Source organism: Mus caroli, chromosome 2, assembly GCF_900094665.2.
Source record: "Mus caroli chromosome 2, CAROLI_EIJ_v1.1, whole genome shotgun sequence".
In the NCBI taxonomy this organism is placed as follows: domain Eukaryota; kingdom Metazoa; phylum Chordata; class Mammalia; order Rodentia; family Muridae; genus Mus; species Mus caroli.
The window spans coordinates 29,720,924-29,733,166 of NC_034571.1; the positions used below are offsets into that span (position 1 = coordinate 29,720,924).

At 49.4% G+C, this 12,243-nt stretch overlaps 1 protein-coding gene across 1 annotated transcript in view; it reads right to left on the minus strand.

Moving 5' to 3' along the window:
* Positions 1-12,243, minus strand: part of Mvb12b (multivesicular body subunit 12B) — a 157,380-nt gene that overhangs the window by 90,616 nt on the left and 54,521 nt on the right. Inside the window, exons 5-6 of the mRNA XM_021153581.2 lie at positions 6,637-6,766; positions 3,914-4,036 (exon numbers count right to left, since the gene is read on the minus strand). Coding sequence (XP_021009240.1) covers positions 3,914-4,036; positions 6,637-6,766 — 253 coding nt within the window. The remainder of the gene's footprint in view (positions 1-3,913; positions 4,037-6,636; positions 6,767-12,243) is intronic.

The window sequence follows — 12,243 nt, forward strand, 5'->3', positions numbered from 1 at the left end:
GGCATGGGGTGCTCTGTTGTCACATGTGAGTCCCCATGTGTGAGAAGGCATGGGGTGCTCTGTTGGAAGACGATTCCATTATTGGTACACGTGCTCCCAGGTGGCAGCCCTGAGCAGAACAGACCTCTTTCAAGGCTGGCCCAGTTGGCTGAGGCCAGCCCAGAGATGGGTAGGGAGATAAGTTATCAGCCCTCAGCCCTTAGGCACCCCATCCTACTGGATACTGTGTGCAACACTAGTGGGCAGGGGATGGATGCTTACTCCCTGGAGGGAGATACAGGTTCCAGGTCCAAGACAAGACCAGAGATCTAAGCAGAGTGGGTGAAACTAGGGCTCACTGGACAGAGGATGAGTTCTGTCAAGACACTTATGTGGCTTCTGACACAAACTCCACTGAACTCAATATCTAATTTGCCGACATCACCAATGAGCATCCTGCCTACCCAGAGATCTCTGTGCAGGAAGGCAAGGGGGAGGGCTCTAGATCAACTTTTACCATGAATGCCTCTGCAGCAGTGGGGAGGCCCAGGTGGGAACTGCCTGCTCCTGGGAAAGATGACAAAGGTGACGGCCTGTCACCTGTGAAAAGGTCAGCCAATGCCCCTTTTGTCTAAAGTAAAGTTAGAAATGACAGCTCTCCAGAAAGCTGCTGGGAATGCTTAAACCCAAGCGTTGGCAGAGAACATGTCCTTTGCTTTTGAAACTGACTCCCAGGCTCTTGCCTGCCACCACCTCATCTCCCTCTTGCCTGTGGCTCCCACCCAGCGTGCCTCCTGCCTCCTCCTAGCTGGCCAGTAGAGGGCACCCCATCACCACGCTCCTGGCAGCTACGCTTTGGTGCTTGGATCAGGTGTCCCCACACAAAGACCAGGAAAGTGTTCCGATGTTTGCAGTTTAACGCTCCATGGGAAAATTACGAAATTGCTATATATTCGATGATGTCACCTACATAAAAGTACACAGGGGAAAGAGCTTGAAGGAAATGTAACAAAAGGTTATGAGAATTTCCTCACTGGAAATGGGCTTTGTTTGCCCATTATTTTCTATATTCTGCCAATTTCCCCCAAGCACTCACTGCTCTGTGATAGGGATGGGGAGTCATCTGGAGGGGAAGAACATGGGGTCCTCACTGCTGAAAAGCATGGGTTTTACACTTCACATGTGCTGGGCCAGTGTGAGAGGGGCTCCCCAAGTGACCTGAGCAAGGCAGCCCAGCGGTGGGAGGGGCGGGGACGGGTAAGACTCACGAATAAGACAGGAATGGGGGAGTGCATAGGGGGGAGGGTGCTGGGTACCCATCTGACTTAACTCTGGGGCCTGGAGCTGGGAGACAGAAGGTCACCGAGTGGGGGAGGGCATGGTAGGGGGGTGCAGCCTATGGGGGAGAGCGGTCTTCATGTCACCTTAAAGCCTGCACTCCTTACTGAGTCTCTTACAGAGATCCAGCATCTTGAGGAAGAAAAAAAGTAAAAAAAAATCCACACTCAACCCTTCCTTACTTTAATAGAAAATTCAAGTAACCACTGATTCTTTTCTTTAAAAAAAAAAAAAATCAAAGAATCTGAATAGGAAAAGAATAAAATTCAAGCCAACCCACAAAAGATAAAAACACCAAACCCAGATGACTTAAGAGGCTCCCACAGCATGCACCCTGCCTGTAAATCAACACCCACCACAGAGGAGCTGGAGACACAGCACCATTTGCATACAGGGGGATCCTCCTGAAAGCCAAAGCCGGCTGACTTAACTCAGCCAAATTAGAATACATTTTATATTGACTATTTTGACATTTGTTTTATTTGGCAAGTAAAACAGAACTGATCCAATTTCCTTGCAGCCATTGTAAACCATAAACTGCACCCAGGTCATAAAATGAGTATTATGAGCACTCTGTTGGATTGTGCCACCTTCCAACCCCACCAGCTCCCAGAGTCCTGCTGTGACAGTAGGTGACCTGGCTCTCCTGTGACAGGCAAGCTCAGGACAAGCACTCTCCCTGTCTCCTCTGGGATAGTAAGAGCCCTGTACTTTTAAGGTTTCTGTCAACTCAACATAAGCTAGGGTCAAAAGGAAAGAAAAGAGCCTCAGCTGAGAAAATGCCTCCATCAGATTGGCGAGTGTGGGACACCCCAGCTCTGTGGGATAGTGCCACCCCTGGGCAGGTGGTCCTGGGTGCTCCAATGAAGCAGGCTGAGGAAGCCATGGAAAAAGAACACTCCTCCATGGTCCCTGCTTCAGTTTCTGCTCTGTTGTCTTTCAATAATAGACTGTGACTGGGATGTATAAGCCAAGTAAACTGTCTTCCCCGGGTTGCTTTTGGTCCATGTTTTTCCACAGCAATTGAAAACAAATTAGAATGGCTTTATTCCATGTGATAGGAATTAGCATCTGCCTAAGGTGATGCCCATTTCTGGGCTCCTCTAGACCACATGTCTTGGGGGACTGGCTCTAGTTATTCAAGGCAGTGGAGTCTTAAAGGCTCAGTAGTCTCTGCAGCTGACCATGGGCACCAGAGCCTGAGCTGACCCCGCCCAGCACAGATGAGGACCTGAAATGATGCTGGCAGAAGTTATGGTGACCCCCTGACCAGTGGCCCAGGACAGAGCCATGATAGCATTACCAGTCAGTGAAGAAGGAAGATGTGCCCACCCTGTGTCATGCCAGCCCCACACTCCTGAGCAGAGACAGACTCAACTGGTCACCTTTAAACACTGCTCCTGGTGTGGGAGGCCTGCACAGAGTACAAAAGACTCTGTCTTTTGGTCTGGGGTCACTACAGTAGCCTCTCCCCAGAGAGTGGATGCTCAGCCTGGAGGGACAACTTGCATTGGGCAGAGCAGCCTATTGAGGGGAGCTGCTCCATGGGGTGGGGGAGGGGCTGGCTTGGCACCCATTCTGTCCTGCTAAAGAAAGACACCCACCTCTTCCCATGGACAGCTCTTCAATGTGGTCTCATATCACCTCAACCCGCAGTGAGCCATCTGTCATCCCTCCTTCCATTCATTTCTGCAGTCTCTCAGACTTAATTCACAAGTGCTATCCCTATCAGCTTCCCCAGGGACGCCCTGTTTCTTACTTGTGGGGGCCTTTCCTCAACTGCTGCTTGCAGAGTTCAGACATATTACCCCACTAGCACCAGTGCAGTCAGCTGCAGAGCGGCCTCCCTGGAATTAACTATTATTATAATTGAATGGAATGTTCTGGAAACTCACTTCTGTTTAAGGACTGCTTCTAGGGATGGCTGACCCACCCTGCTGGGTGTCAGATGAGTTGCTGGCAGAGCTGAGAGGGAATTCTGCCCTTGGGCGCTGACCACCTGGCTGCCACACACATCCCTGTGTGTATATAAGCTCATTTGAATGGCAAGCCAATTGTTTGCTTGTTTGTTTTGTTTTATTTGGTTTGGTTTGGTTTTTTCGAGACAGGGTTTCTCTGTGTAGTCCTGGCTGTCCTAGAACTCACTCTGTAGACCAGACTGGCCTTGAACTCAAAAATCCGCCTGCCTCTGCCTCCCGAGTGCTGGGATTAAAGGCGTGCGCCACCACGCCCGGCTTTCGGTTTGGTTTTTGAGACAGGGTCTTACTATGTATGTATCCTTGGCTGGCCCGGAACTTGCTTTGTTGACCAGGCTGTCAAGAGGTCTGCCTCCTGAGTGCAGGATTAAGGGTGAGAAGCCACACCTCCTGCCGTGTTAGAAACCTGTGGCATACACACAGTATAGAATATAGAGTGCACTTTACATAAGTGGAATTCGTGGATTTCTGACCGTGACTTTTTAAGGCCCACGTTTAGACTTCTGCAAATTTTCAGCTATCTTTTGCACTGTTTTAGCTGATGCGTAAGTGGGTGTTTTCTACGTTGTTGCATGGCTCAGACCACGTAAGTGCATGATGAGATCCCAACAAAACCTCACCTGGGAAGGTTTGGGGCTGGGGTGGAAGAGGCTGATGACTGGGAGGGCGTGGCGGGCTGAGACGAGTCATGGTTTCTTGGCACTCTGCCCATTCGGTACCAGATGCCCATGCTGTTCAGTTCCCTGCAGAAGAAAAGAAAAGTCTCAATGCACTGTTGAGCTTGGAGCACTGACCTGAGCAACTGAGTTAACTGTTACCACATTTATGAGCTGCCGTAAACCCCAGGGAGGCCCCAGCACCTCTCTCATGCCCTGGGTGCTGCACCAGAGCCTAGCAGGAGTGCAGCCGTGTCTCGAAGGCAAGCCGTTGTGATGTAACCATCTTCACCCACTGAGCATGCTGGCCTGCCTGCTCCGGGTGCCCTGCCTTGCTTGCTGGCCTGCCCGCACCCTTTGCTTTGTCAAGACTTGGCCCTTAATAGCTAGGAATCACTAAACTTGGCCTCACACCAAGGTCAGTTGGGATAATGGCCACAAGCCATCAATCCGGAGGCTCACAGCTCACAAAACAGCACAGCAGAGTAGATCCATCGTCTCCTGTGGTGTGAGCCACTGTCTCCTGTGGTGTGACAGCCACTGTGGTGTGCCCTGATGCATTGTCTCCTGTGGTGTGAGCCACTGTCTCCTATGATGTGACAGCCACTGTGGTGTGCCCTGCACTGCACACCTGATGGGAATGAGGCAAGCTCACCCTTGGCAATGAACAGGATCATTTCTGCTGCACACAGGCCCTCCCTGCTGCCTCAGAACTGTGTCTATGGAAATGGAAGCCAAGGGACAGCATCTCTTCAAAAAATAAAAGACATTTATTCTGTGGGTCCCGGGTGTAGGCTGGAGGCTGTTTTAAACCTGACCTTGCCTTAGTAAGAGCGAGACCAACTACAGCAGCAGCAAGCTCACCCACCTCCACGGGGCCTCAGGCTGCCTGCTTCAGTGCAGGCTGTGTCCTTTCTAGCCTGAGCTATCTGCTTCCCACAGGGCAAGCACAGGCCTTCACCATGTGGCACCTGGATTAAGTGACTTTGGTTCTAAATCCTCAACTCACTTCTCTTAAAAATCATGCTTTCTCTAGGAAAGGATGCTAGGCCCAAGATGAAATAAAAATTATACTTTTGCAATTAAAAAATATTATCAAGGAAGAAAATTCTAGTTTTATAAATTGACAAATACTGATGAAATCAATTCTTCAGAATTGCTTAAAACAGAACTGCATCCTCTTAAAATAGTATTGTAATAAGAGATGTAAACAGTAGATGCAAGTCTGCTTTAAAAGTGTGGTGGTTGGGGGTTGGAAAAATGGTTCAGTAGTTAAGAGCACTGACTGCTCTTCCAGAGGTCATGAGTTTAATTCCCAGCAACCACATGGTGGCTCACAACCATCTGTAATGAGATCTGATGCCCTCTTCTGGTGTGTTTGAAGACAGCAAGAATACTCACAAACATAAAATAAATATTTAGAAAAAAAAAAAAAAGTGTGTTGGTCGTCTGTTCTGAGAGTGCGGAATCCACAGCGGAAAGGACTGAAGGGACCTGAGCTGTGAGACCCCAGTCTCAACCCACTGGGTGCAGTATGCACCCAGCCCCGCCCCTGACCTTGTACCTCCCTGCTCAGACTGGCACAGCCGCCCCCTCACTACTCTTCCTTGAGCTCCACTGAACTGGTCCTTACTCCTAGCTCAGGCTGATCAATGAAGGGAGGACCTTTCCGTGGCAGAAGTAACCAGGAAGGGGTGCTCCCAGGACCCTGAATTCTAGCATTGTGATGGGAAGCTCAGGAAGGCAGACATCTTGTCTCTGGACCCGCTTCTGAAGGGTGGCTGCAAAGAGACAGCAGTGTCATGCCTCCCTGGAGGAACAGGTATCAGGTAGGGTCCCACCAGAGGACTGAGGGGACAGGAAATGAGGTGTTCTCATCCTTTGAGTTCCAAGCCTGGCTGCTGTGTCAGCCAACAATGCTTCCTCTGGCATAAGCCATGGTGGGTGGGGCTTCCTGCCACTCAGTCTCATGGGCCCAGAATGAAGTTCTGGGATCTGCCTGTACTCAGAGCTTGTGGAGCAGCTGTGGGTCAGGCCCTGATCACTGCCAAGGCAACTAGGACCCGATGGCCCAGCACTCGCCCTGGTGTGTCCACAGGTGACCTCCCTTCCCAGGATGTGTCACACTCACTCCCATCCACCCACCCAGGTCAGCTTCTCCTCAGAGCTGGTGCTCATCACTTGGAGATCTGTGCTCAGTAACCCTGCCTGGTATCTGAACCGGAGCAGCTCACAGGCCATGGAGAGAAGTTACAGTCAGAGACGACCTTGTTCATCTTCTTGCTCACTGCTCATCTCTCCCTTCAGAACAGCCTCTCTGTGAGGGCAGGGCCCCTCTCCCTTCCTCCCTCGCCCTCCCTTCCCACACCACCTGTTCGTCCAGTGGCACAGACAGGTTGGCTGTAAAATGGCCCAGGTTGATAAGCGGCATGAGGAGCTGAGGCTCACAGTGGCTCAGGGCAGGATGTAGAGGGGCCTGAAAGGTGACTGCACAGGGAAGAGCAGACCCTAGCTACCGCGAGCAGCTGCAGTGTAAGCTGATGTAGGCTGAGGTAGAGTCAGTGGTGAACACCAACACGGAGCATAGCTGAGTCTTGTGAGCCACACTGACTTCTCAGTCTTGGGCCCACGAGTGGCTCAACCGCTCTCAGGGGAAGAGACAGCAGGTAGGAAGCATCATGACTTACCCGATAAACGTGTACTGGGGCGGTGCCTGCTTGGTCCGGCCCATGATGCGGATGTCACAGATGGCAGCTTCAGTTGAATCGCGGGGAATAAACTTAATGCAGAGCCGCTTCTTCCTAAAGACCACCTCCTCTAAGGAAAGGAGGACAGAAAGGCGTGAGGCTGCTGGAGATGCCCGCCTCTCCCTTCAGGGCTGCAGAAGGGGAGGGCCACCCTGTCACTTGGCAGAGGGACTAAGCTCTGCTCCCTGCCCTTGCTGAAGCCCCCAAGGACAGGTGATGACAGCCAAGTACACTAGTCACCCTGCCCTGTGCCCAGGGCCTGGCCCCAGATGCGCTGGCCAAGACTCCCAGGTTGCCGCCATGTCCCTGCACGGCTTCCTCAGGCCACACCCACTGGAAGGCCCCTTTTTCATTTTTTAATATAGAAATCCTCAATCATATTCCATGGGGTGAGACCTGCAGGCAGGACCACCTGCCCCTGGTCAGCACTCTGGCTCCTGTCTCCACTCTGGTCACACCTCTACCTTTCCTGGACACAGGGAACAAATCCCCAATGCTACATCATGTTACCCCACCAGGAGGCATGGCTGCCACATCCCTGCCACTTCTACTAACAACAGGGGAACTCCTGAACTCATCCACAGTCTGAAATTCAAGTTTCTCCATCAGTGCACAACGCCCTGCCCCACTCCTTTGTCTGATCACACAATGCCCTGCCCTTTGTCTGGATTTACATCCAGAGGCTGTATGCTCTGGAGTGGGCTGTCAGGTCTCTTTGGTCCCCTTTACTCTATAAGTCCTTCTCTCTGCTCCCCCTTCCTTTGTGGCAGAGAAAGGCAGGAACAAACAAACAAACAAACAACAAACTAAAACAACAAAAAACAAAAACAAAAAGCCCAGTTGTTCTGCCCTCACCCAGGAGCCTATCAGAGCTGGCTAGCTTTGGCCCAGTGCAGACCTGGGTCTCCACCCTCCTGTGTACTGCTCTGGTGGCTGTGGCTTTTAGGATGCTCGTAGCTATGAGCCAAACATCAGTTCTAGGTTTCAAAGCATTGGTCTCCTGTTGTACACGCCTCTGCATTGATGAGTTCATGTTCTTCTGTCTAAAACGTGGCTTTTCTTCACCAGTTCTTTGAGCCTCTGATGAGGGCAGTGGACAGGAAGGAGAGCCAGTGTGTGGCTCTGTGCAGTCACTTGCTCAGTCTGGGCACAACGGCTGGTGCTTCGCAACTGGTGACAGTGCCCATCTGTGGTTCTGAACTTTTCCCAACAGTCCATAAATCTTTCAGTTGGATTTGTGGTTTTTAAATTTTTTTTTTACCATTTTTGAAATTAAAATGTAATTATATTATTTCCCCATTCTTTCCTGTCTATACCCTTCTCATAACACCTGGCCTCTACCTTACTCACTCTTAAATTCATGGCCCCCAGCCTCTTTTTCTTTAATCGTTGTTATGTATACATTCCTAAATATATAGATATAACCTATTCAGTCTGTATAATGTTTCTTGTGTGTACACAACATCAGGGCCTACCACTCGGCACTGGATAACCAATTGGAGGGGCTCTTCCCTGGGGAGACGACTTCTCCCACTCTCAGCATTCCATTATCTGTAGTGGGTTTTGTTTGAGGCAGGGTCTCACTATGCAGCCTAGATCAGCCTCAAACTTGTCATGCTCCTGTCTCAGCCTCACAAATACTGGGATTACAGGTGTGTGCTCTGCCTGTATTGGATGTTACCTAGCTCTGCCACTGCTAGCACTGGTACCTCGGAAGTCACGTAAACCCCCTGGGTCTCAGCTTTGCCATCTGTACAAGGGACCTGTCCAGTGGAAGCCCACTCCAGAGCAATTCAGGTAAATGTCATGTGGTACTATGGTTTCCTGGCCAGTTCTGGACACACAGTAAGTGCTCAATAAAGAAAAGCAAGAGACAGTCTTGTTGCAGGCAGGCAGACAGAAGAGTGGTCCTGTGGACCTGTAGAATCAGAGTATTGTTGGGTCCTTGCTAGGTTTTAGGAAAAGGGGGATGTGTTTTTAAAAGGCCATGCTGAAATGCCCAAATCCTGTGGGTTCTTTCCCAGGAGTGAAAGCAGAGGGACACATGGCATCTTCAAGCTGTAGAAATGTCTCTAACCCACATGGCAAATATCATCCTTGAGGCAGAGATGGCATCCTGGAGGACGGGGGTGCAGAAGCAACCTGCCACTATCAGCTCCCAAGTTCAGGCCCTAAAGGAGATGCGCTAGAGACCTCCTGTGGGGTAACACTTGGGGCAGGCATTGTGCCTGCCTTTGCCACAGTTTGGCTCCATGCCTCCACCTGCAGCCAGCCCGGTTAAGACCAGATCCACTCATTCATTACACATGCTTAAGCAGGCCTCATTTTAAGTAAACATATTATACATAGTCAATAGAAATGTGTTCAGTCATGCTAATGAACACAGGGAGAGTACACAACACTTTACTAAAACAAACAGTCTTCCAGGGTTTAAGTGCTGTATGGACTGCAGCGGGCTATATTTTAAATTAATTACAGGAGTCTCATCTTTTTGGCTGACTTCATGAAATCAAAGCTTTAAGTGCTCTCAGGAGATACTGGGCTGACCACGAGGCTCTTGGTCCCCTGGGAAGTCTTTGAGAAATGGTTCTTGACTGGAGGTGCTTACACCTGTGATGCAGAACCCAGGGCCCACTGGATAGCAACTAGTGCAAACGTGGGGACTGGCTTCCCTCTCAGAGCACGGGCCGCAACAGGGCCTCCTGACTGAGCTCAACAGACAGAAAATTCAGAATAGGAAATCCCTCGTGGCTATGCCATATATCCATACAAAAGACATTACACATCAGTTAGCTGTCAGAAATGAACATCAAGGAAATATTTAAAACTTTGAAATCCTTAGGGAGAAAACAGACCAGGGTTGGATGCAAATCAGCAAGGCGATTTTAATTTCCAAGCAGAGCCCTCACCTAAGAAGAGGCAAAGCTAGCAAGCAGACATTTACAAAGGAGGCAGGCTTACTAACAAGCAGCAAACTATAAATAATATACAGTTTAAATAGTAAAGCAACGTAAGAGGCAGAGCACCAGGACCAGCGGGCGACCAGTACTGAGCAAAGTGACCTGAAGGCTGTGAGATATCAGCTGGGCAATAAAGCTTATCCTGACAAAACTCACTCAGCCCACAAATCCCTGTGTGTGATGGAGCCTGGAACGAGCTGGAGATGGACCAGTCCTGCCGTCCTATCCTCAAAGAGCAAGAGAAGTAGCAGAGACATAGGAAAACTTGAAAGGGACCAGGGTGCCCCAGCAACACTACAAGGCAGGGAGCATCCTTCTCACCTGACGAATGGGTAAACTGAGGCAGGGGAGCTGCTTGGGGTTCTACAAGCACAAGCTGCAGAGCCAGGCTGACTCCTAGGGCACAGGAACTAGAGTCCAGGTCAGTCCCACAGAGGACTGGAAGGCAGACAGGGCACATCCCTCGGTTTCCCACTTGGGATCCAGACTCAGGTCCTCTTGTTTGTGCAGTGTGCACTTTATCCACTGGGTCCTTTCCCCAGCCCGACATGACAATGTGTAGGAGTTACCAGAAACAGGCAGAAACTGGCTATGCAGAAAGCGCCAGCCAGTAGGGACAGGAAGGTGGAGGGCTGGAGGCAATGTCTCCATGTGGTGACAGAAGGAGCATGGTGGCAGACACCTTGGATTGTGTACTGTAAATGGGTAAATTACATGGTATTTAAATTGTATCTTAATAAATAATTATTGAACAAATCCTGCTACATAGATATATAAAATCTAGATGTGCAAGGTGCTTAGTACCTGTGTGTTTGGGCATACATGTGTGTATGTGTTTGTGCATGCATATGCATGTGCACACATTAGTATGTTGTATGTGTGTGCATGTGTATGTATGTGCAGCTACATGTGTATGTGGGTATGTATATGAATGTGTATGTATGCCCATGTACATGTATCTGTGTGCATGAGTGTGCACATGTGTATATATGCATATGATTATGTACATGCACATGAATGTAAACATGTATGTATCCATGTGTATTTATGCACATGTGTGTATGTGTGCATGTTCATTTGTATGCATATGTGTCTGTGGGTACGTATGTGCACATGTGTGTGCATGCATGTGTATATATGTGTGTATAAGTGTGTTCTTGCTTTTGGCTAAGATATAGTTACTGTGCCTTATATTTCTCATATTAAAATAGGCCTAACACCCATCTCTACTGAGCTCTCCTAAAGGTAAAGTGTCCTCATGAGGCTACAGCACTTAACGTGGGGCCTTACATGAAACATAGCAGATATCAGTGCCCTAGTATTCGTTGCTAGGATAAAACACCCTGGCCAAAGGCAATGTGAGGAAGAATGGGTTTATTTGGCTTACAATTCCAGGTTAGAGCCCACTACTGAGGGGAAACCAAGGCAGGAATTCAAGCAGGTAGCCATGTCCCATCCACTGTCAAGCGCGGAGAGAAACAAATGTATCCTTGCTTCCTCCCTGGGTGCCTTAGGCAGCCCAGGACTTCCTGCCCAGGGAAGGTGCCATCCACATTGGACTTAGTCAGTTAACAATCACAACAATCCCCTGTCACCCAATCATACCCAGAGGCCAGGTAATACTCCAGTTGAGACTCCCCTCTAAGGTGATTCTGGGTGATGTCAAAGTGACAGTTAAAGCCAACTAGCACCATGACATTTTGCTAGGACATGGCCCAACGAGCACGTGAATCAGCCAGTGAGGGGCCGCTGCTTTGCTGAAATAAGTTGCCATTGGGGGTGGCTGAGGAGACATGGAAGCTGCTCTGTGTGGAAACAGCAAGCAAGTGCTGGTCCAGAAACGTTCACGGCATGACGATGTGAAAAGAATCACAGACCTATAAATAATGACCAAGAACAGGGTACAGAATTCCATAAAGGAACCTTAGATGAGGATCTCTGTTTTCTTACTCCCCGTTTCGCTGCTGTGGCGTTGGCTCATGAGTAATTGTAGTGACAGTTTTGGAGTTCTGGTTTCTTAGAGAAACCAGAAACATAAGAATGTGTTTTAGTTTTAATCCCAGGAGTAGAGATCTGATTTATGATTTGCCTTGTGCTGTAGGAGAGATGTGGTTTTGCCAGCTGAAGATAGTTTCTATGATTGTGTGACATTTGGAATTCTGGGAACTTTTCAGATGCTAGGGCCCCTAGAGGCAGGGTTGGTGGCTGTTGGTCCTTCAAGGAGATTGCCTGTGGTTTGTTAGTAGCCATGGTCAAAGAGGAAGCAAAAGGAAAGAAGTTAGATGTAGGGATCTCTCTCTCTCTTTCTCTCTCCCTGTCTCTCTCTCTGTGTCTTTGTGTGTCTCTGTCTCTCTCTTCTCTCCTTCTTTCTCTCTGATCTAGTGACAGGGTGAAATGGGGAGACTGGGATAAAGGTCAGGAAAAGAACCCACAAAGTAGCAAAGACTGACTACAAGTAATTATAAATAAAGCAAGTTCATGTCCACCCGAGTAAAGAAGCTCAGATACACCAGGCTTCCTGACACTACCTTACCAGCCCTGCACTCCAGGACCAGAGTCCCCAGCACTCCAGGACCAGAGTCCCCAG